Source organism: Peromyscus leucopus, chromosome 7 (genome assembly GCF_004664715.2).
Source record: "Peromyscus leucopus breed LL Stock chromosome 7, UCI_PerLeu_2.1, whole genome shotgun sequence".
Classification (NCBI taxonomy): domain Eukaryota; kingdom Metazoa; phylum Chordata; class Mammalia; order Rodentia; family Cricetidae; genus Peromyscus; species Peromyscus leucopus.
The window spans coordinates 4,721,535-4,745,010 of record NC_051069.1 but is presented as its reverse complement, the minus strand read 5'-3'; the positions used below and the strand labels follow the sequence as shown (position 1 = coordinate 4,745,010).

Here is a 23,476-nt window from a genome sequence, read left to right as displayed (position 1 = left end):
CATGAAATAAATAAATGATAGAAAAACAAGTGAGATGAGCTGTAGGTCACATTTGGAAGAGATGATATCATCTACTATAATATTGTGGATCTTCCTTTTTTTTTTTTTTGGTTACTTAGTTCTTTTGTTTTTATAAGCAAATTTTTGTTTCAGTTTGCTTTCATAAAACCACAAACCCATAGGAGCAAATTTGTGATGCTAGTTAGCTCTCAGGAGTCATGTCTTAAATGTAATGCTTTCCTCTGTGAATCAGACCTGCTATTCTGATTTTAAATGGTAAGACCTTTACCATGTTTTAGAAGATCACTTCATACTTGAGACCATGTTCATGTTCACGGTTCTGCTCCCTAAGCTTAAAGGTCATGGATGCTGCATTTGTAATCACATGGTGATTCTGGAACTTCATACCAAGACAGCATTTTCTGTGATCTGTGAGCCCGTTACAGATCCGGGAAGCCACATGTGTTGGCTGTGCAGATGGCCGGCAGAGGCAGTTGCTAGCTCCATGACCATTTTGCTTGGGAGTGGAGTGAGTTGCTGTGATGCTTTCCCGAGTCCTGGAGTATGAAGGTCTCATTTGCCTTCTTTATGTCCCTGCACCGGGGAGTCATGGACCTTTGTCTCTCTTCTTTCCTGTGACGGAGGCAGCCTTTGCTGAGGTCACAGATGGCAACTGGGAAAGAACTAATTGTCTCTGCAAAATACTTTCAGGTGGCCTTTTCATCTTTGAATCTGATGCTGCAAACACAAGCTCTTCTGTCTTCCCTGAACTACTTGACAAGCATCATCCCATCAGATACTGAGAACACAGGTGCTGTCAAGGAGGCACAGGCTGCAACTGAGAAACAGAAGAACTCTCCCCTGCAGAAAGGTGTGTGAATTGTCAGTGTTCTCTGTGACAGACACCTAGAGAATAGCCAGTGGAAGGCAAAAATTTGTTTTGCTTACTGTTTCAGAGATGTCGGTCCACAGACATGTACATGGCTCTGTTGGTTCTGAGCCTGTGTGCTGCCAGGCAGAACATGATGGTGAAGCACATGGTAGAGATTGTGGTGGATAGGAGGCAGACAGACAGAGGCGGTCTGAAGATAAGCTGTGCCCCACAAAGGCACACCAGCACGCTACCTCTCAATAATACCATTAGATTATGAACCCATGAATGGATTAATCCATTCGTGAAAGTTCAGAGTCATTGTATTCCACTCTCTTTCACAACAAACAGGATAAAAAACAAATCTCCACAGTCAGCAACCAGATCTTCAACTCATGTCCCTCTTTGGGGGGCATTTCAGGTTCAAACTATACTATGGAAAAGATGTCTGTGTTCCTTTTTTGCAAGGGTTTTAAAATTTTAGTGCTAAGTGAGGAATGTTAGGATCAGCCGCTTCAGTTATTGGAATCCCGTTACCTCTGCTTCTCTGCTTTTCCTCAGTTGAATCATATGTGGTCAGCTGCTGCATAAAGTAGGTGTAATGGATAGGTGGTGACACATACTTGTAGTTTCAGCACTTGGGAGGCTGAGGCAGGAAGACTATGATTTCTAGCCACATTGGGTGGGCAACATACAAAGCCCTTGTCTCAATAAATAAATAAATAAAGCAACACACATACACACACACACACACACACACACACACACACACACACACACACACACACACACAGCAAATATAAGCAATATGTAGGCAGAGCTTCTCTGTGTCTTGGCAGCAGTCACTCCCAAATAACCATTCAGAGACTTACTATTATTTATAAATGCTCAGCCAAAAGCTTAGGCTTGTCTCCAACCAGCTCTTACAACCTAAATTAACCCATTTCTATTAATCTATGTGCTTCCCTGAGGCTCGTTTACCTCATCTATGAACTTCCCATGTTGCTTCTTCTGAGTCTGGCTCATGACTTCTCAGACTCTGCCCTTCTTCTTCCCAGCATTCCCTCTGCCCCCAAAATCCTGCTTAGCTATTGGCCAATCAGCTTTTTACTAACAATGAAAGCAATACATATTTACATGTACAAAGATTGTTCCACAGCAGTAAATACAATTAGTCTTTGAAGAAAGAGACTGGAAGACATGAAGACAGGGACTAACTGATTACATGTGTTGGGTGTTCTGTCTGTCTATGTACCACATGTGATCTGTGCTGGTGGAGTCCAAAAGAGGGCATTGGATCTTCTGTAACTAGAGTGATGGATGGTTGTGAGCCACCAGGTGGTTGCTGGGATCCCACGTTCTTTGAAACATTTCTTCAGCACCTTAGTGATTGCATCTTGTTGGCTGAGAATCTAGAATTTGGATCAAAAGAACTTAGTTCGTATTCTGACTATGTTACTTAAGCTGTGTGATTTTAGGCACATTATTTTTTTTGTGTTTTTGAATTTTATGTTCTATTTTCTTTAGACCATTTTTATATATGTATGTTTTATATAATATGTACTTTAAATTTTATATTCATATATTATATATTATGTAAAATATTTGAAGAAACTTCTGTAGAATTTAGCTTACTAAAATCCATTGTTTTTATTTTTAGCAATGGTGTCCTCTAGAGATAGTGACATTATTGGCTTTAGGCTGTTTGCCAAGTTGAATGCGTTCTGTGTCACAGTCTGTGATGAGAAGAGCAATATTGCTGAAATCAAGATACAAGGTAAAGTGTCACAGTATTTAACAGTTGTTTAACAATAAGTATTTTCTCCTCTGCCCTCTGTTCCTGTTCTCTTTATTGCAATGTTAAAGAATATACAGATAGAGGGCTGTGAACCGCACACGGTTGGCAGGGTATGCCTGAACTGCATGTTTTCTTCCTAGGATTAATGATGGCCTAATTCTGGTTAGTGTAGTTTTTATTTCTGTACTTTCCAAACTGGTAATACACCCACTTATTTAAACTTTGTTCATAAAACTGTTATAGCCTCTGTCAGGCAGGGCATCTTCTGCTGTGATGAACACTAGGACCACAAGCTGGGGAGGAAAGGTTCATTTCAGCTTATAGTTCCATATCACAGTCCATCATGGCAGGAAGACAGGGCAGGAACGGGAAGGCAGGAACTGAAGCAGAAGCCGTAGAAGAGTGCTGCTTACCAGCTTGCTCCCAATGGCATGCTCAGTCTGCTCTCTTTTACAACCCAGGACCACTAGCCCAGGGGTGGCACCACACACCATGGTTTGGGTTCACCCACATCAGTCATTCAGGCAATGCATTGTAGACTTTCCTACAGGCCAGTCTTATGGCCACGTTTTTCTCAGTTAAGAGTCCCTCTTCCCAAGTGTCTCTAGCTTGTGTCAAGTTGACATGAAACTGGACAGCACATTCCCCATGTAAATGGCTTAGTATCTATAAGGTATAAAATTTACTTTATGTTTACTTATCCTGAATTGATTTCTGTGCAGTAGATTTTTTGCCTCCTGGGAGACTGGACATAATTATCTAATTATACTTTGTTTTATTGCTTTTGGTTTTTAGCAGTCTTTATTGCACACCCAAGATAATAGGAGTCTTTTCAGTGTAGAAGGAGAAATGATAAACTTAGTGTGTTTTTCTATTTCTTTGATCCTTTGAGAATTTCATACATACATACATACACTGAAAGATGAGCATAGCTACTTCCAATGCCCCACTGTGGCTCCTCTCAGCTCCTCCCACTGGGTCCCCTCCCTTCTTCATATCCCCTTATTACACTTAGTAACCTACTAAATCCCGTTAGTGCTGCCCAAATATGCATGGAAGTGGGGCCACTCGGGGGAGCATGGCCAACCTCCCAGGGGCCGCATCCCCAAAGAACAGTGATCCTTTCTCACCAATCTACTATCAACTGTTCCTTAGTAAGGGATGGAGCTCATGCAATCAGATTTTAACCAATATGTAAGTTTGGTGTTTAGAAAACTAAGAATATTTAACATGAAATTTACTAATTATGAGTTCATACATTCTATATATCCCCAAATCATATAATGTAATGAAAATAAATATTATATCTATAGAAATTATAATGATTACTTTTTCTTTTTCAGGCCTTGATTCTTCCTTTTCTCTTCAGTCAAAAAAGCAGTCACTTTTTGCCAGGCTGGAAAACATTATTGTCACAGATGTTGACCCCAAAACAGTTCATAAGAAAGTATGTAACACTGAACAGATAGTTATTATTATTGCATAGGGATTTTATTTTAAAAATTAAATTTATTTCTATAAAGGTTATAATTACAGGCCTTTTCTCTCTGGGGCTTTATTTTGTAATTGCTTTTCTGGGCAGAGTACTTTCACATTTCTGTTTTTTCAGGCTGTATCTATAGTCGGAAATGAAGTTTTTCGTTTTAACCTGGATTTGTATCCAGATGCTACTGAAGGGGATTCCTACACTGACATGTCCACCGTGGATGGTGTGGTGGCATTGCACGTCGGCTGTATTCAGATCGTCTACCTTCATAAGTTCCTTATGTCATTGCTGGTAAAGTCAGTGTTTATATGTTCACATTTCACGGTAGAAGCCGTTAAGTGTCACGATTACGTTTGTTGTGAACATTGGGTTTTGGGTGGTGGATATTTTGATTATGCCTGGTGTGAATGTATGAAAGTAGCCGTGGAAAGCCCTCTTTAACACTTGACGTCTAAGTCATTGAATGATTTTTATCTGTGATTGAAGTTAGTTTTCTAGAACACACAGAAGACAACAATTATCTGAGTGTCAGAGCGTTGAGGATGAGTTTATCTTCACACCCTGCTCAGTGAGAGATCACTAGTCAGAGCTGGTCAGCTCATGACTGAGGAGAGATTTCTTGATTCCTTCCTTTCATGAGAAAAACAGGGCTCAACTCGGAGGACTCTGGTGGAGGAAATTGCATGTGAGCTAGCAGGAGGTCGGCTTACTTACAGATGGCCCTGTTTCTGAATTTCTCCCTTTACATTTTGTCCACAGAACTTCCTGAACAATTTCCAGGTGGCCAAAGAGGCGCTGAGTGCCGCCACTGCCCAGGCTGCGGAAAAGGCTGCCACGAGCGTGAAAGATCTCGCCCAGAGGAGTTTTCGTGTTTCCATCAATATTGATTTGAAAGCTCCAGTCATTGTCATTCCCCAGTCCTCCATCTCCACCAATGCTGTCGTGGTAGACCTTGGGTTAATTAGAGTTCACAATCAGTTCAGTCTGGTGTCTGGTGAGGACGCCGTAAATCCTCCAGTAATCGACAAGATGGAAGTGCAGCTTACGAAGCTGAAACTCTCTAGGTATGCATGTTCAGTAGCTATGGTCTGAAGGGTCGTGTCTCGTGATATTTGTATACCCTGCTTTTGTTACAAAGAACCATTTTCTGATCAGCTGGAGTGTATATGTGTATATACAACCTCCATGTAGAGCCACCAATTTGTTTACATTTTCTCTAATTCCTATATGTTGTTGTTCAAAACAGTGGTTGTTAACTGTTTGAGAATAGACATCTATACAGGTGTAATGGTGCATACCTTTAATTAAAGCATTTGGGAGGCAGAAGCAGGTGGATTTCTGTGAGTTCAAGGCTAGCCTGGTCTGTATATCAAGTTCCAGGACAGCCAGAGCTACACAGTGAGACACTATCTTAAAAGTAAAAGATTGAGCGAGACAGAATAGAATAATAAAACACACATCTTAATCCTTTGTCTCTAATGCCTTAGCCCGTGTCTCTCAAAAGCATGGGATTTTATTCTTATATTACCCATGATATAAACAGTAGTTTCTAGAAATTAATATTGTCATGCTATGTAATGTGAGTCAGTATTGAGATTGTGTCAGTTTTTGCAGTGATGTCCACTGTTGTGACCCCCCTCTCCCTGCTCCCACCCAGAATCACACATGGCATTCATTTGTGCCCTCCCTATTGAGGTGATTTCTATACCAGCAGACCTTTACTTCTATATGAGGTTGGTTGGTTTGAAGAGCACTGTCTGGCTCTCCTTAGGAATGGTTACCCGTGGTTTCCTGAGCTTACACATCGTGGTAGAATCACTGTGAGTCATACCGTGTCCTCAGTGCTCATGCTGTGTGGCATGTGAAGACACAAGATTTAAAAATGATTTTCATCCTATCGAAGGCAATTTAATTATAAAAAAGTATAAAAAGACAACTGTAGGCTAAGTCAAGTAGCTAACCCCTGGTGGGAGCTTTCTGAAACGCTTTAGTGACAGCTGGCCTTCTGACTTTCTGATCTCACTTTGCTGCTGCTTCCTCACTGATGTTGTGTTCGGTCTCATTACTGACAAATACCCTGCTGCTCTCTGCTTAACCACAAGCATGCGTGCTGAGGAAGGCACGCTCCGTGATTGTGTCATTGTGAGAGCATCACAGTGTGATTGTAATCAAGCCTAGAGTCCTTCCAGGTGTACCAGTGCAGACACGACACAGTAGATGTGACCTGGATGAGTCTGCTCCAAGTGTAAGATGCCATTTTTTAAGTGGTGATTATTCTTCTAAGTGGAACGAGTGGATTCTAAAATTGTAGAAAATGAGTGAGGGGACCACTGATGGGGTCATTTATGATCTTGTGGGACATTATGTACTGTACATAATTGCCCAAATTTTAGATGTATGAGGGGTAGAATTGTTTGTATATTATGTGGATGATGGGTAGTCTGGTAGGCCATCTACTCCAATTTCTCCACAAACACAGAAGTAAATGCATTGCAGTTGACTTTGGGAAAGGTGCATGGTCCCCAAGCAATAGGACCTTTCTGCTCCATTGTCTTAGCAGAGGACTCAGGTAGATGTGGCCCATCATTGACTAAAGGATTGTAATGTGACACAAACTATATTATCCCTAGACTAATATATTTGATTATTTCTTGTGTATCTGCAGCGTTGTGAATTAAAAACCCAAACCAAACCTTTAGCTAAGTTTTTCTCCTCTCTACAGTTTTAAGAAAAAGAAATGTTTTCCTAACTGGGCGTGGTGATACATACCTTTAAGTCCAGCACTCAGGAGGCAGAGGCAGGCAGATCTCTGAGTTCGAGGCCAGCCTGGTCTACAGAGCGAGTTCCGGGACAGCCAGGGCTACACAGAAAAATGCTGTCTTGGGAAAAAAGTTTTCCTAATGGCTCAAGGTTTCTCACATATTTTAATCTGTGTCTATTAGTGGATTATAGGCTGAAACCCCTCAAGCTGCAGTGTTATGAATTAGTGTCTAGAGCAGCAGTTAATGCTTGGCACTCTAACTGATGCTATGGTTCATTGTCTTCTGTGATGGCCTGTGATGGTGCATTCTCTCTTTTCCTAGGACAACAATTCAGCCAGGCGTCTCCCATCCTGATATTCAGCTGTTGCACCCAATTAACTTGGAGTTTTCTGTAAATCGGAATCTGGCTGCAAATTGGTACCATAAGATGCCTGTTGTAGAAATTAAAGGGTGTCTTGATTCAATGAATGTAAGTACATGAATGAAAACAATTTCAACCCTGAAAGCTTTCTCATATGCACCCAAGGGAAATGCAGATTTTACTGAGTGTTGAAACTTTGTCCAACAAGGACATTAATCTCTCCAATAGAATTTAATCTTCAGTTAAGTATTAGTGACTTTTGAATCTGCTACACACCCATTGCAAAAATCTGTGCACAAATTATTGTTATATTCTCTTTTCATAATGTGTATTATTTACACATTTGTTTTTAAGGAGGTCAAAGTATGCTTAAGGTAAACTATAGTACTCTTTAAGGATGAGTTTCCAGAACTTGCTATTTTAAAAATGAATTAGATTTCTTTAAGTACAATTAACTTTAAGTAAAAAGCAGTCAATAGAGTTAATATTGATTTGCAGATTTTTATGATTTATGTGTTTTATCATTTTATTTAAAATTGCAGAGGTTAAAGTGAAGCAAGTGGTAAAATCCATGGGTGGAGATTTTTCCACTTCTCAGTTACTGTCGGGATTGGTGCTGAGAATTTGCTTGCTATATTGTAGTTATCTCATTTTAAAATGAATGTTTTGTTCGTCACCTATTTCACAGGTTAGTCTCAATCAAGAGGATCTTAATCTTCTGTTTAGAATACTGGCAGAAAATCTTGGTGAGGCCACTGGAGACTTGGATAAAGGGAAACCTAGAGTACAAGAGATAGGTAAGAGACTGACAGCACGCACACACACACACACACACACACACACACACACACACACACACACACACACACATCTTTTTACAATTCGGTAGCCACTGAATGTTGTTTTCTAATCTAAATGGTTTCTTTTTTTTAACCATAGTAGGGATTGAACCAGGGTCTTACATATGCTGAGGAACATGGTGTACTATCGAGTTATATCTCCAGCCTGAAACACAATAAAATGTAGGGAAAAAAATACTTATTTGCAGATTGTGATTTGTTTTACCAAGAAAAATAACAAGATGCGGTTGAATGAAAGTGACTGGAGGTTATTCTCTCTTTTTAGTTAAGCAGACAGTTGCCAATTAACATGTTTTCCAGACTGCTTGAGCTCAGAGAAGGTCGTTAGGAAGGCTGGCCATTAACCAGTGTGGATTTCTGTAAAACATACTAATTTGTGTATTAAAAAAAAATTTAGTATTATTTAAATAATACAGTGGTAAAGTATACAAATTTAAATTATTAATAAATTATCACCCTCCAAAGATAGTAAATATAGTATATTAAAATAAAAATAACAATAACAGTTTAAATTATTAATTATGGCCATTTTTACTTAAATTAAAAAAGTTATAATATTTAAAGCTGTTATATATATGTATGAATAACACACACACATATATATATATACACACAATGAATTTATGAATTTATTATGCACACAAGATGTATCTATTTTTTTTTCAAACAAGCGTTGGTGTGTGTGTGTGTGTGTGTGTGTGTGTGTGTGTGTGTGTGTGTGCCCACTGCGCTTTGCTGATATGTTCCAAAATTAACAGTTGTAATTCTATATATTTCTTACTTGTGTATATGCTGTGTCTTGACTTCTGTCTTTTTGTGTGTGTGTGTGTGTGTGTGTGTGTGTGGTTTTTCAAGACAGGGTTTTTCTATGTAACAGTCCTGGCTGTTCTGGAACTCCATCTGTAGACTAGGCTGGCCTTAAACTCAGCGATCCAATCCACCTGCCTCTGCCTGCCGAGTGCTGGGTTAAAGGTGTGCGCCCCCACCACCTGCTTCCCTCTGTCATCTTTTAAAAAATAGCTTCCTTGCACTAGGTTCTGTTGAAGAATCATAATTTTTTGGACATTTCAGGTTGACTTTTTCACTGTTAGCCATGTTGCGCTGAAATGTCCTCACATATCTACTCTTCCTGTGTTTCTGTAGGGCCACACTAGTGAAAGGGTATGTAATCTTTATTAATATCATTTAAATCTAACTACTATTATAGGTTTTAATAAATTGATTTAACTTAAAATTTAAAACTTTGTTCGAGAGTTCCATACATGAATTTAATGTGTTTTGATCCATTTAAACTTTGATGGCTTTAAAGGAACTTGTACTTAGCACAACTGTTGTTTTTCTGTAGCTTTCTAACAGTTTTATCAAATTTTTTTGAAACTTTGCCTGTTGACTGAGTGAAAACTATTTCACTGCCCTTTTCGATTGTATAAAAGTCTAAGCATCGGCCTCCAACTGTTTACCTCATGTAATCGCCTTGAGCAAATGCAGTGTGCTCCTCAGCACGCCTTCCTGGGTCCCCTTCCTGTTAGGATAGACCCTGTCTGCCTCATAATCCACTCTGAGGTCACTGCTACTCTGACTTGTGACCCTGTCGATGGCTTGATTTTACTTTTTCATTATTTCATAGAAACGGAGCCATGAAAAGTCTGCCCTTGATATTTGATTTCTTGTTTATGATTCATGAGATTCATTCAGCTGGCTTCTGTAGTGGTCTTTGCTATGGGGAATCCCTGTCTCTGCCTTGTGAGACTGGAATTACAGGTGAGCCATCTCACCTTTTGGGGTTCCTTACTTGGTTTTTTAGAGATCCTCTTGCTTTCACAGCAAGTGTTCTAGCTGCTGAGCCCTTCCTGCAGCCCCTTACTGTGGGTGTCTTCTCTTGTGACCCTCCAAACCTGTAAAAACAGTAACGTTTTATTTGAGGTGATTCTGGACTAAGATGATAATACTTTGCTCTCTGTATTGCCTTCCCAAAGGTCTTAATGTGTAGTGTAGCATGGGTTTCCATGTGGGTTTCTAGTGTAGGTTACAGTGCAGGGCTGTGGTGTGGTGGTCAAGATGATGTGAATTACAATAATGTAGTTATGTAGTAGACAGTGAAGGCTGTCAAGTCAGACTGATGAACTTGGACTCCAGCGTTCGCATATGACACTAGGCAATGTACCAAATTTGTCTAAAAAAATTAACATGTTCATCTGTGGGATGGGGACAATGAAGTTCTCTCCCTAGAGGGGTGTTTTAAGACTTCAGCAGGACAGTCTATGCATAGCTTCTTGCTCAGTGTCTAGAACCATGTGTGAGGGTGCACATATAACAAATGATAGCTTTATTATTCTTGTGTGTTATTGGTTAGGAAACAGTTGTATTGCCCTTCATGGTATGTGTTTCAGAACAGCATCATAGCCATGGAGCTTTTCTTTTCCTCCCTAGGCTGGCATGCCTGGCCCTTCCTTTCTTAGCCTTATCTCTAGTTACCCGCCTCATGCCTTAGCCATACTACAGTCCAGTTTGCACACCCTGTCATGCGCCATCTCTGTATGGTTTCCCATCATTTCTTACCTTTAAAAAGGTGGGCTCTCTTTTCTGTGAGGAACTCCAAAACTGTGTGGGTGCTTCGTCTGTGTTAATATTTATCTCCCTGACTTCTCTCTGCATTTTATGTACAGCCTATTGGCATTTGCCTGTTTCCTGTGAATAGGTACAACTCCATTCTTCCGGTTGACTTTCAGCCTGTGTGTCTCTTTACTAAACCATGAGTTTGCTAAGGCTGAGAACTGTTACGGATTTGTGGATCTTCAGAGTGCTCATGCGTGTTTACAGCAAGTGTTTGTGAAAGAAAGGCGTGAATAGAAGCACGGATTTCTGTTTACCATCTTTAGGTGGAACGAAAGCATGCCGAGAGGTCTCCATGCCACAGGGCGTACACACCACGCAGGATGCGTCACCAGCCAGAGTGGAAGAGACCAGATCCATAGACATCATTAATGTCCTGTTAAACTTTGAAATTAAGGAGGTGTGTAATTTTCATCCCCTTTTACGAAGTGCAGTGAACAGGTTATGGATATTTCTGTTGTTTCTGTTAAGCTAAATTTGTAGATAATTGATATGTATGAGAAAAATCTTAGACTGTTAATGTGATAGTATGTGCTTTAAACTTTGAGGACTTACTAAGGACCAATTACATTTTAGGGATCCAGTGTTTTTTAGAGAAAGTGGAAGAATTTCCTGTAACTTGCTTTTTAGTCATTATAGGATGTTGGAATGTTTTCATGTAAGAAAGACAAGCGAGGGAAATAGAAAAATCTTTTGCAAATAAATGTTAAGAACTCTCTGTAGAATAAAGCACAGATCGTGTGCATTTAAAAATGCTATATTACTTCAGTATGATTTTCTTCCTTATCTGTTCTGCCACTGTCCCATGTATGTACCAGGGCTAAGGACACATTAGAAAATATCTAGATTCGAAATACAGTTTTGTATTTCCATTAAAATATGCTCAGGGTAGGCTACTGTGAGAGCCTGTGGTGTAGATGGTAGTACTGGGCATCTGAGCAGGCTGAGAGGGCTGGGGAAGGTTTCTGGGAGGAAGTGACATTTGAGTGGAGTTTGGAAAGAAAAGTAATAGTTTGAGAAAATGGAGTGAAGAAAGGGCCTGGGGTTAGGTAGGAAGGGTGGGTATGGAGAGAAGGGGTGGGCATGGAGAGAAGGGGTGGGCATGGAGAGAAAGGGTGGGCATGGAGAGAAAGGGTGGGCATGGAGAGAAGGGTGGGCATGGAGAGAAGGGGTGGGCATGGAGAGAAGGGGTGGGCATGGAGAGAAGGGTGGGCATAGATAGAAGGGGTGGGCATGGAGAGAAAGGGTGGGCATGGAGAGAAGGGGTGGGCATGGAGAGAAGGGTGGGCATGGAGAGAAGGGGTGGCATAGATAGAAGGGGTGGCATGGAGAGAAGGGTGGCATAGATAGAAGGGGTGGGCATGGAGAGAAAGGGTGGGCATGGAGAGAAGGGGTGGGCATGGAGAGAAAGGGTGGGTATAGATAGAAGGGTTGGGCATGGAGAGAAAGGGTGGGCATGGAGAGAAGGGGTGGGCATGGAGAGAAAGGGTGGGCATAGAGAGAAAGGTTGGGCATAGAGAGAAGGGGTGGGCATGGAGAGAAAGGGTGGGCATGGAGAGAAAGGGTGGGTATAGATTGAAAGGGTGGGCATTTTTTATATACACTAAGATAACCTGTGGATCTGGTTGGGCTGGAGGGAAGGGATTTGTTTGCCAGGTGGGGTATTTGGCATTGTACTGTCGCTATATACGGGAAGACTGCCACCTAGTGGGTAGAGACAGGAGTGCTGTGAATGACCTATTAACGCTCAGGATAGCAGCCCACTCAGTAGCCCAAGGTTAAGAAGCCTTCCTTGAGGATTTGTGTGAAAATTAGCTGCTGCTTTCAACAGAATTTCAGACAGGAGCTGTTGATCAGTTAGGATTTCTAGGATTGACCACTGCCTGCCTCCCTTCTTGCCACTCTCTTATCCCTTCCCACCATTTTTTTTTTTTTTTTTTTTTTTTTGGTACTTCACCTTTGAAAATGTCTAGAAAATAGTGGTGATGTCTCAAAAATCTGAAATATATGTAAGGTAATTAATGATAGGTGATTCTCAGCCTCAGAATATCTTTTCCTCGTGTGAGTTTCTTCATGTGACTACGTGTAGTTACTCAGTCCCTATTGTCACTGTGTACTAGTGAAGCAGTTTGTGGTAATCCATCCTCATTCTTTCAGGTTGTGGTGACGTTGATGAAGAAAGCGGAAAAGAAAGGCGCGCCCTTACATGAACTGAAGATCCTGCATCTTGGGTTGGAAGCGAAAGTAAAAGCCCACGACATGACTGCTGAAGCTTACCTGAGAGAAATTAGCATGCGGTGCTTTGATTTTCCTGGTAGGTGCGCAGGCCCGTCTGTGGAAAGGCAGTGCAGGCCTCATAACCAGATAAACACAGCGCTACATCCCGCGCTCTGCCTGCTGTGTGTGTGTGTTCCTTACATGGCCAGTGTGGTGGTGATGGTGGAATAAAGCACAAAGACCCCTTCTGAGAAGTTCATTTACTAGGAAGCCTAACTTTACGTTGATTTACTTGCACATTACATGAACGTTAAGGACTCTTTTGAATGACATTGGTAAGTGCTCATAAAAAGTAAACATTAAACAAAATGTAAATATATAGAGGGAGACACTTAGCTTCAGCTGCCAGTCTCACTGCCTCCCAGGTGACTGTGAAGTCGCTGTTTAGTGGGTATCCTGGATTTTTTAAGTTCACCTTTGAAATTTGCAGCCTTCTGAATTTTATAGTTCCCGTTTGTTTAAACCTGCTAAGGACTCTGTGGATCATCTTTGAGAAGATAAATTTGGGTTGAGAATAATCCCTTCTTGTGTTTTATGGCTGCCGTGTCTCATGTTAGGGTTTGTTCATGCGAGGGTCATACCTGTAGGACTAGTGTATGAGCTGTTACTGACTAGTGCTGATCTGTTGTTAAGTTTTCAGTCTTTCACTTTTTCTTTCCAGGTTTTCAAAGCTAGACTTGTTGAGATACGATTTATAGACAGTGTAATACATTTGCCTGTTTTGTGTACAGTTCTCTCGTTAGCATTTCTCTGTGTAACTGGCTGGTTCTCTGTTACAAGATGCTTGAAGTACTGAAGGGATGACATGGATCGGATTTTCCTTTTCCTTCCAGATTCTAAAGGCGAGCCTCTGTACATTGTCAACTCCTCTAATGTGTCTGATGGAACCCTCCTGAAAATGCTGTTCACTAAGGTACCACCTGTTCTGGTTTCATTCTGTGGCTGTGATAAATACTCTGACAGAAAGGCAGTTTAGTGGAGAAAAGATTTATTTTACCTTATAATCCCAGGCTACAGTCTATCATTGTAGGTGAATCAGGACAGGCACTTGAAACGCCCAGTGGCATCACATATCCACAGTCAGGAGCAGAGAGAAATGAACACATACATATTGCCTGCTCATTTGTGCTCAGCTCATTTCTCCACTATTATTATTATTCCCTTGCCTAGGGAATGGTGCTGTCCATATCAGTTCACTGAAGACAATCCTATACGGACATGCCCACAGACCAGCTTAATATAGACAACCCTCATTGAGACTTGCTTTCCAGATGATTCTAGGTTTTGTTAAGTTGACAATTAAAGCTAAGCATCACAGTACCTCATTTCATTTCTGTGGTTAATATCAAAGTATGAGAAGTTATTTATATTCCCCTCATACTTAATACTTGGATTCCACTCCTAAGTTTTTTTTTTCAGTCCTAGTTGGTTGATGATGAATTATGGAAGCATGTCAAAATCCTTTATACTCCACTAACTTAATGAGCTGCTCTGGAGCTATTGAATAAATGGGAGTGAACAGTTCAAAGCTGTGCCGTATCCCGAAGAGAAGTGTGTTATAAGTGAGATAGCAGCCTTTTCCACAGCCCACCTATTTAGATGCACTGACATATCCAGGGTAGAATAAGGAATTGGAGATTTTGCATCTGTAGAATGTAGAGCATGTTTATGTGGTCACTTTTGAGGGCACATTTTTATTTGCCTCTAAGAAACGTGTTTGTCATCTCTTAATAGCATACTTTAAGATGTGAAATATATGTGTTTTCCAATGTGTGAACTTCTACTGTTTTAACTCAGTGGTTTAATTATCAACTGCTTATAGGCAGACAGTGATGGACCAGAGTTTAAAACTGTTCATGATAACACCAAACAGAAGCTGAAGGTAAGTCTCTTGTCATTCATCTTAAGACTGGGTTATTGATGATTAAATGTAGCTTGGTGGCCACTTTCAGTTGTAAGATGCAAGACCTAAACTTAGAATTGGGAGCAGTAGTAATAGATCTAAAATTAGTGTATATAGAATTGAAATAATAGTCTTGCCAAAACTTGTTTCTGAAAATATTATTTTAAAATGTGAATTAATTATTATTTGTGGAATATACAAGTAATTTTTATTTTGAGATTTTGTTCACTTTAGCCTACTGTAGTTATTTGGCCTGATGTTGATGGCAGCATTGAACATTTGAATTCTGTATTGGCTTAGGTCTAGATAAGGAAAGGATAGAACATGGCCTAATATAGACACACACACAGTCCATTTGAGCATATGTAGTCAGTGTAGGAATGCTTCCATCTCTTTATTTAAGACTCATCAAGCTTGGCTGAGGTTAGAACTAATGTCTGCACTGGGAGTGGGCAGAGCATTGGTTTGTTGTCTGGTGAGGATTGACAGTATAATAGTAATACAAAGGATTAAAATGAAATTAGTAATTCATTCTTAATTATTTAGAAAGGGTCCTCAGTTGAGGCATTCTTGTGTTAGTTATATACATTGAAATACTACTCAGTGATGTGACTGTGACCCCAATGACATGACCATCCCCCTAGTGGTGTGACCGTCCCCACATTGATGGTGTGACCGTCCCCACAATGATGGTGTGACCGTCCCCACAATGATGGTGTGACCGTCCCCACAATGATGGTGTGACCGTCCCCACAATGATGGTGTGACCGTCCCCACAATGATGGTGTGACCGTCCCCACAATGATGGTGTGATCGTCCACACAATGATGGTGTGACTATCCCTGAAATCCTCCTCTCTGATGTTCATTGCCTTAGGTTTCGTTTTCGTCTTTGAACTTGGTGCTTCATTTGGAAGCTTTACTTTCCCTTATGGATTTTTTGTCATCTGCTGTCCCGTCCTCCGACCCTTCCTCCTCTCAGAAGGAATCTGAGCTGAAGCCGCTTGTGGGGGAATCCAAAAGTCTTGCCATCAAAGCCGGTATCAGTCTTTCCAATACGCTCTCATAGAATAACTCGTGTATATGAAGCTAGGATAAATGTTCACATCTCGATGTTCACTGAGTCTAACAGCTCAGGGTGGTTTCCGAAGAAAGTGGGTTCTGCTCTCACAGGAGAACATGGCAGTTTATTGAAGAATTTGAAATAAGTGTTAACAGTAATCGTGTACTTCCAGTGGCTTCGCTCTCTGGCTCTTACATAAAATAGAATTTGTAGGTTCTTTACGTTGACACCTCTTTGCAGTCTTCTGTCCAGTAAAAGCAAGAAGGTAAGACGTTAAAGGATGGCGACAGTCACGCGTAGCCACAGAGGCCCTCTGCAGCCAGCGCTGCCGTGCCCAGCCTTTGGGAGTTCCTTTGGGCACTGAAGGAGGATCTCACCGATGGCACAGATTCACCCTGACCTTTCATTTCATCCCTGTTTCGGTCACACATAGAACTTGGTCTGTGTTCACCTGGTGCATGACTTATGGTCTGAAATATTGGGTATAAAATACCAAGTGAATAAAGAACATGTGCCTGATTTTTAATTAAAAAGTTTACTTATTTTTTAAGATGGTGTAATAAGATGGTATAATCTAATTATTCCCAGATTCAATTGAATTGTATCTATTTTACTGACATCTTAAGTATAAAATTTTTAGTACTATTCGATCCAAGGATCTGAACTTTTAAAACCATAGGATGATAATGTTGTTAGAAGCAGAATTTCCTCTTCTTTGTTGTTTTGATGGTGCCTTGCTGTGTAGCCCGGGCTGGGCTTGAACTCTTGATCTTCCCGCCTCAGCCTCCTAAGTGGGGGAGCTTTCTAAATTTGGCCACCACACCTGACTTCCTGTCACAATGTGCTTAACACATTAATATCTTTAAGAGAGGGTGTTCTTAGAAATATCATCTCATTATAACATATGCATGTACCATTCACAGCACAGCGGAGTGAATGGGGGCCAGTGTTCAGGCAGCCGTAATCCAACCGAACTGTTCTCTGGTTTTGCTGCACAACTTGACTCTATGGTTTGTTTATCCTGCACCAAATGTTGAGAAAGGAAACAGCCTGTCATGTTAGGGTTAAAAACTGAGAGCCCCAAGCTTTTTGTGTATAGGAAAGTTCTGTTTCCTGCATGGAAGACGGAGTTGTCAGGACTGCACAAAAAAATTAAACCCATTCAGTTGTGATTCTTTTTTATTTGTTTGGTTGTTTTGAGATAACATCTCGCTGTATGTAGCTCAGGCTGGGCTTGAACTCACTGTATTGCTTAGGTTAGCTTCAAACTCAGGCACTCTTTCCATCGTAGCCTCCTGAATGTAGGATTTGCTACCATGCTTAGCCTGGCTGTATTCTTACGTACACATTTTGTGATGACTTTTTTTTTCAAACTTCGGCGTATTATGTGCTTTTCTTAGTGACTCTATCATAGAATTACTTATGGACCCATAGCATATAATCTAGAGAAACTGGGTTGGTTCTTCAGTTAAAGAACATGTAAAGGACATAATAAATAATAGGAATTTCATTGACTGCTCATTACTGTTTCAATTTTCATGAATTATTCTTTGATCTAGTATGTCATGTGACTAGTTAAAAACTTTGTACTAATCAAATTCTGGAATCTAATTTAGAGGGTTTCTTTTTATAGAAGAAAACCCAAAACTGCAGGACCATGTCTGCCTAGTGAGCAGCACCATCTAGGTGCTGTGGTCGCCTTTATCCATAACTGAAGGCCAACATGCTGCATTTTATATGAGTGGCAAAATCCGTATTTATCTTGTCTTGATAGAGATGTTAAGGGTTCCTTTTGCACATTATATGATTTTTTTATTAGTGAACTCAAAACTGTGTTTTACCGTCTTTGTACATCATTGACCACTGATTTCCACTGCTTTTCAGTGCCCAGCACTTCTGAAGGTGATGTGTTTGATTTGAAGATCACAGCTGAATTAAATGCCTTTAACATCTTCGTTTGTGATCAGAAGAGTAACATAGCAGATATTAAAATACATGGTAAGTAATTATTCTTCCATAGTAGTTTGGAAAGTTTAGTAAGATTTGTTTATATTGAAGAATGTATGCAAGCTTTGAACAAATGTACTTTGGAGCAATAGAGGTAAACTTGTTATGATTCATTGCTGACTTGAGATGGTCCTCACAAATTTAAAAAATTTTTAAATACATCTGAGGCTTACGGTTTTATTGCATTTTCAGAATAAGATAACGTCAAACAGGTGAATATCATAGTAACTCTCACAGTGTAAAAGTAAAAGTCATTTTTCTTGTTTCCCTTGTATCTCGAGCATACATAACATAGCAAAATATATTTGTGAAAAACAGTTTTGTGTTTTTTTTTTGTTTTTGTTTTTTTTTCCCTGTAGAGCAGCCCTGGCTGTCCTAGAACTCACTCTGTAGACCAGGCTGGCCTTGAACTCACAGAGATCTGCCTGCCTCTGCCTCCCGAGTGCTGAGACTAAAGGCATGCACCACCACTGCCCAGCTTGTGAAAGACGTTTGAAACTTTTCTTGTCAACAGCTTGAGTCGAGACTTCAGCCTCAGGTTATGCAGTAGGTTCTAGGAAGCCCGCAGTGGCTCAGACCTTGAAGCTGACCACTGGCCAATGTGGAAGAAATTAATTTAACTTTCTCTACCTTCCTTCCCCCTGTAAGTGGAGACACGGTTGTTATGAGGGTGACATTTAATACATTTATATGTGTGTGGACAGTTCTAGAAGGTTGGAAAATCAGCAACATTCAGTCAATATGCCTGTAGCTGTAGGCAGTCTCCCATGAGGAGCAGTGGTTTTCAAAAAAAAAAAAAAAAACAACTCTTATGTCTTTGATATCATGAGCATGACAAACTTTTTAAAATTTAGAAGATTGTAGATACAAATTATTGTAGAAATAATTCCTAGCCATAAGATGACACTTATTACAGTTTTAATAACATGTATTTGTGAAGTGCATTGGAAAATACTGTCCCCCAAGGGAGTGGCTCTGATCTCACATGCATAGGATATTGTTTTCAGAGAAATGACATTACTTTATTTAAAACTTAGTGGCTTTTATATTTTAAGTTTTCTTGACTTTTATGGACAAGGTATATGCTGACTTAAAAGGGGTACAGCCCCTTTTTTAAGGTGTCTCATACATGAGAAGTAGTTGTGTGAGCATGTCTGGTAGTAATTTTTATTTACCTGTATCTCAGTAGTATGTTAATGCATTTAAGTTTGCTAGCAAAAAGGAAATATCTGTAAATGGCATGTCTCCTGTAGGAATGGATGCCTCTATTTCTGTGAAGCCAAAGGAGACTGATGTGTTTGCCAGACTGGAGAACATCATAGTTATGAATGTTGATTCACTGTCCATTCACAAAAAGGTAATTACAAAGCCGATGTCCTGTTGGAGTGTGTTGTTTGGGGACCAGATGCCGCCATTTATTTGTCCGCTGTACGTGTGGTGTCTGTCTGACGTGTTGGGCATACTAGGGCTGGAGCTGAAAATGGAAGGTCGATTTCAGGTTGTAAAGCCCGCTGTGTAACGATTTGAAGGTAAGCATTTATTAATGAAGAGACGTTTGTAGGGAAGGGAAAGCTGACAGATGTTAAAGGTTGAGTTCCCAGGTTGCTTTTCACCTGTCAGGCCCCTGAGTTCGGAGGGTCCAGTGACCAGGATTCTGTAGCTCCGCTGTCATAACCAATTGTCTTGTAATGTCAGGCTGTCTCTATTTTGGGAGATGAAGTCTTCAGGTTCCAGATGACTCTGTACCCAGATGCCACAGAAGGCGAGGCCTATGGCGACATGTCTAAAGTGGACGGCAAACTTAGTCTCAAAGTGGGCTGTATTCAGATTGTCTATGTTCATAAATTCTTCATGTCTCTTTTGGTAAGTTTATTTTTATTTGCATTTATTTCCCAAGGAGGTCTAAATATTGTGGCCATGTACCTGAGTCTAGACAGTTAAATTTTTCCCTAGTAGGTGTGTTTGTTAGCCTTCCATCACTGTGACAAGATACCCAAGATTACAGCTTTAAAAAGATGCAATTGGACTCTGAGATGAATAGGTCCATGATTGCTTGGCTCTCTTGTTTTGGGGCTTATGATGAGGGAGACCATCCTGATGGAGGGTGTATGTTGGGACAGGGCTGTTGACTTCATGGCTGCTGGGGAACAGAGAGGAGCGATGGGGCCCAGGTCCCCGTAAAGAGCATCCCCCCAGTGGCCGCACTGGCAAGTCCTACTCTAAAAGTCATGGTGCATCAGTAGTGTCACAGCCTCGTAGCCCAATCTTCAGCACAGGATCTGTGGGGAACAGTGAAGATTGGAACTATAATAAGGGCTGTATAATAAACACCCAAATGCTGAACAGAATGTTCTAATTAAGTAAATATTTTAAATGATGGTAGACTGTGGGAGTCTGTGGGAGTCCAGCTCTGACCTGCTCCCACCTTTCAAAGGGCTCTTGGGTGGAGGAGAGAGGAATTAGGAAATATTAGGTAGAAAGATAAGAAAGATGGAGACACAGGATAGCTTCCAGAGGGCCTGGGTCAATACCCAGCTGCCAAGAGGTTTATTCAAAAGGGCTTTTTATAATATGCCAAGGGGAGAGGCAAAAGACCTCCTCCCCCTTGCAAGATCAAAGCACACCGTACAGCCAAGTGTAGACTCTTCCAAACACACCCATGGCCAAATCATCCCATTATGCAGCCCTGCTGGGTAAAGCAAGCTCAGATTCTCTGACTCTTGAGTAAGGTCTCACTTGATAGCCTCTGTGGGCTACCACAGTATACCAAACGGAGGTTGTTATTTTTAATTATTGTATGTGTATGTGTACATGTGTATTGTGTGTTGGCATGCATGCCACAGCATACTGTCTGCAGGTCAGAAGACAGCGTTGTGGAGTTGGTTTTCTCCTACCATCATGGGTTCCAGGGCTGGAATTCAGCTTGCCAGGCTTGGGCAATAAGTGCCTTTACCAGTTAAGTCATGTTGCTGGCCCCCAAATGGAAGCTTTAATCTTTGTTTAATTATGTTTTTTGAACATAAAAAACTGTCATTCTCAGCTGGGAGGTGGTGGTGCACACCTTCAATCCCAGCACTTGGGAGTCAGAAGCAGGCAGATCTCTGTGAGTTCGAGGCCAGCCTGGGCTACAGAGTGAGTTCCAGGACAGCAAAAGCTATACAGAGAAACCCTGTCTTGAAAAACCACAAAACAAAACAAAGCAAAAACTATCATTCTCTAATATTTTCATAGTTACGTTTTGGTATTTTATCTTTATTTATGTATGTATACATACACACATATGTAATGTTTGCTTTTTAGTACTTGGTTTGTTTTTTTCATGTTCACTGTGTAGCTGAGGATGACCTTGAATTTGTGATCCTCCTGCCTTTACCTCCTAAGTGCTGGGACTAAGGGTGTACACCACCACACCAAACTATTATTTTTATGTATTTTATTGTTTGTATTATTTGATATTGTTATTTAGGGCTTTTCAGTATTAGTTGTTTGGTAGAATGCCCAAAGGTCATCATGTAGTTGAAGAACAAATAATGAAACTTAGAGTTTTGATTATGTTTGTGATGAACCAGGCCATGGAATTCTTATTTTTACTGGGTCCTTGCAAATACCGTGGGCTGAAGAGTTTAAACCTTCCAGTTTAAGAGCTTACTGGTCAACCATTTCTACCTAAATCATTATGTTTATGTTTCTAGAATGTGTGTGCCTTGGGGTAGTAGAAGAGATGAAGTCACTCTTGTGTGATTAATGGATGCATACTAAGAATATTGTTTTTAGATTCTTCATTTGGAAAATACTTTATTTTCAGTTGAAATGGAGGTGAAGTATATCTTACCACAAATAACTTTTGATTCTTGTTAATGATTGCAAGATGATAGACAATTAACCATGTTTGACATGTCTGGTACATTACAGAACCTTTGTGAATCAGCTGCTAAAGCATTAGTTGCCAAGAATAAACTTTATTCCCACATCCTGAAAGCAGAGTGGAGCCTGCTGTGGAATCAAGTGCTGTCTGGCATCCTTTCCATTTAAATCCCAGCTGAAGATGCTTGGTCATTCTGAGCGAAATGGTTGCTTAAGTCAAAAATAACATTTCTCTCACATGCCCTCTTTATTGAGCTTTCACTCAGAGTAAATGCTTCTGCGGGGTTTTCTGTGGGGGACTGTGTCTACCTGCCCTTCTCTCCTAACAGAGCTTCCTCAACAATTTCCAAACTGCCAAAGAAGCCTTGAGCACAGCCACGGTCCAGGCTGCTGAAAGAGCTGCGTCCAGCGTGAAGGACCTGGCCCAGAAGAGCTTCCGGCTTCTGATGGACATCGATTTGAAAGCGCCCGTCATTACTATCCCCCAGTCTTCTGCGTCACCTAATGCCGTCATAGCAGACCTTGGCTTAATCAGGGTGGAGAACAAATTTAGCCTGGTTCCTGTGGAGCACTTCTCTCTTCCCCCGGTGGCCGATAAGATGAGCATCCAGCTTACTCAGCTGAAACTCTCCAGGTACGTGTGCCTCCGCGAGCTGTTTGTTGCCTTCTATGCATTTTCATAAATTTATTTTCACCTACAGTAATCATTGTGCTGATTCACAGTTCTCATTCTGTGTTTATTCCAATTAGGAAACTGACTCCTGCTTTCTGGTCGGTAGTTAATAGTAGTATGCTTTGTAGGGCCTGTGTTTTGTCTTAATAGTTTTATAATATGGTTATTTTTTCCCCATTCTTTAAAAATGATTATAAAATTAAAATTTCCTAATGAGGAAGGGGGCGGGGCACATGCCTCTAGTCCCACCTACTCAGGATGTTGAGATGGGAGAGTCGTGAGCTCACAAGTTTGAGATGAGCTTACCCAACATAGTGAGACCTTATCTCAAGGCAGAAAAAGAACTCTATATTTAGTAACACTTATTTCTTTTTCTTAGTTATACATAGCTATTTATTTTTCTGTGTGATAGAGATGTCTTTCTGAATTGTAGTATGATTTAAGATGTTCACTCTTAAACCTTGTAACATTTAGGAGTTTTCAGTGAAGCATGCAAGAGTCCATAAATCAAAATATGAAAGCCTTGACTCTGGTGAACAGCAGTACTTACGTGGTCATGTAAACAGTTAGTGGCGACAATCTAGAAATGACTGTATATGTTTGTTAACTTGTAGATTTGATAGGTTTTTCTCTTGCGTTTGGAGAAATAATACTACATTAAGGCTAAATTCACAGTGACTTTCTTAATGGTTTGGTTTTGGAAAGGTCTGGCATTTGCTTACACAGCATTATACTAGTGCCATATCAAATAGTCCTGGTGAGAGTAGACATATTCATCAAAGCTGATTCAAAGTTTATCTGAGTGTATTGTTTCAGATAGCTGTGCATATAAGCCTGATTTATTCTGATGGGTTGATATATGAAAAGAAACATGTTCTAAAATAATCCTGATCATAGCTTTTGAATGTTTAGGAAAGTGTTATAAAAGCATACAAAATA

General features: G+C 40.5%; 1 protein-coding gene across 1 annotated transcript in view; it reads left to right on the top strand.

Moving 5' to 3' along the window:
• Nucleotides 1–23,476, top strand: part of Vps13c (vacuolar protein sorting 13 homolog C) — a 95,021-nt gene that overhangs the window by 25,974 nt on the left and 45,571 nt on the right. The window contains exons 18-33 of the mRNA XM_028866011.2: nucleotides 712–871; nucleotides 2,532–2,648; nucleotides 4,013–4,116; nucleotides 4,279–4,446; nucleotides 4,915–5,219; nucleotides 7,239–7,386; nucleotides 7,967–8,075; nucleotides 11,018–11,151; nucleotides 12,909–13,065; nucleotides 13,862–13,941; nucleotides 14,851–14,910; nucleotides 15,808–15,970; nucleotides 17,878–17,991; nucleotides 19,254–19,357; nucleotides 19,696–19,863; nucleotides 22,194–22,498. Of these exons, the coding sequence (XP_028721844.2) occupies nucleotides 712–871; nucleotides 2,532–2,648; nucleotides 4,013–4,116; nucleotides 4,279–4,446; nucleotides 4,915–5,219; nucleotides 7,239–7,386; nucleotides 7,967–8,075; nucleotides 11,018–11,151; nucleotides 12,909–13,065; nucleotides 13,862–13,941; nucleotides 14,851–14,910; nucleotides 15,808–15,970; nucleotides 17,878–17,991; nucleotides 19,254–19,357; nucleotides 19,696–19,863; nucleotides 22,194–22,498 (2,396 nt within the window). The remainder of the gene's footprint in view (nucleotides 1–711; nucleotides 872–2,531; nucleotides 2,649–4,012; nucleotides 4,117–4,278; nucleotides 4,447–4,914; nucleotides 5,220–7,238; nucleotides 7,387–7,966; nucleotides 8,076–11,017; nucleotides 11,152–12,908; nucleotides 13,066–13,861; nucleotides 13,942–14,850; nucleotides 14,911–15,807; nucleotides 15,971–17,877; nucleotides 17,992–19,253; nucleotides 19,358–19,695; nucleotides 19,864–22,193; nucleotides 22,499–23,476) is intronic.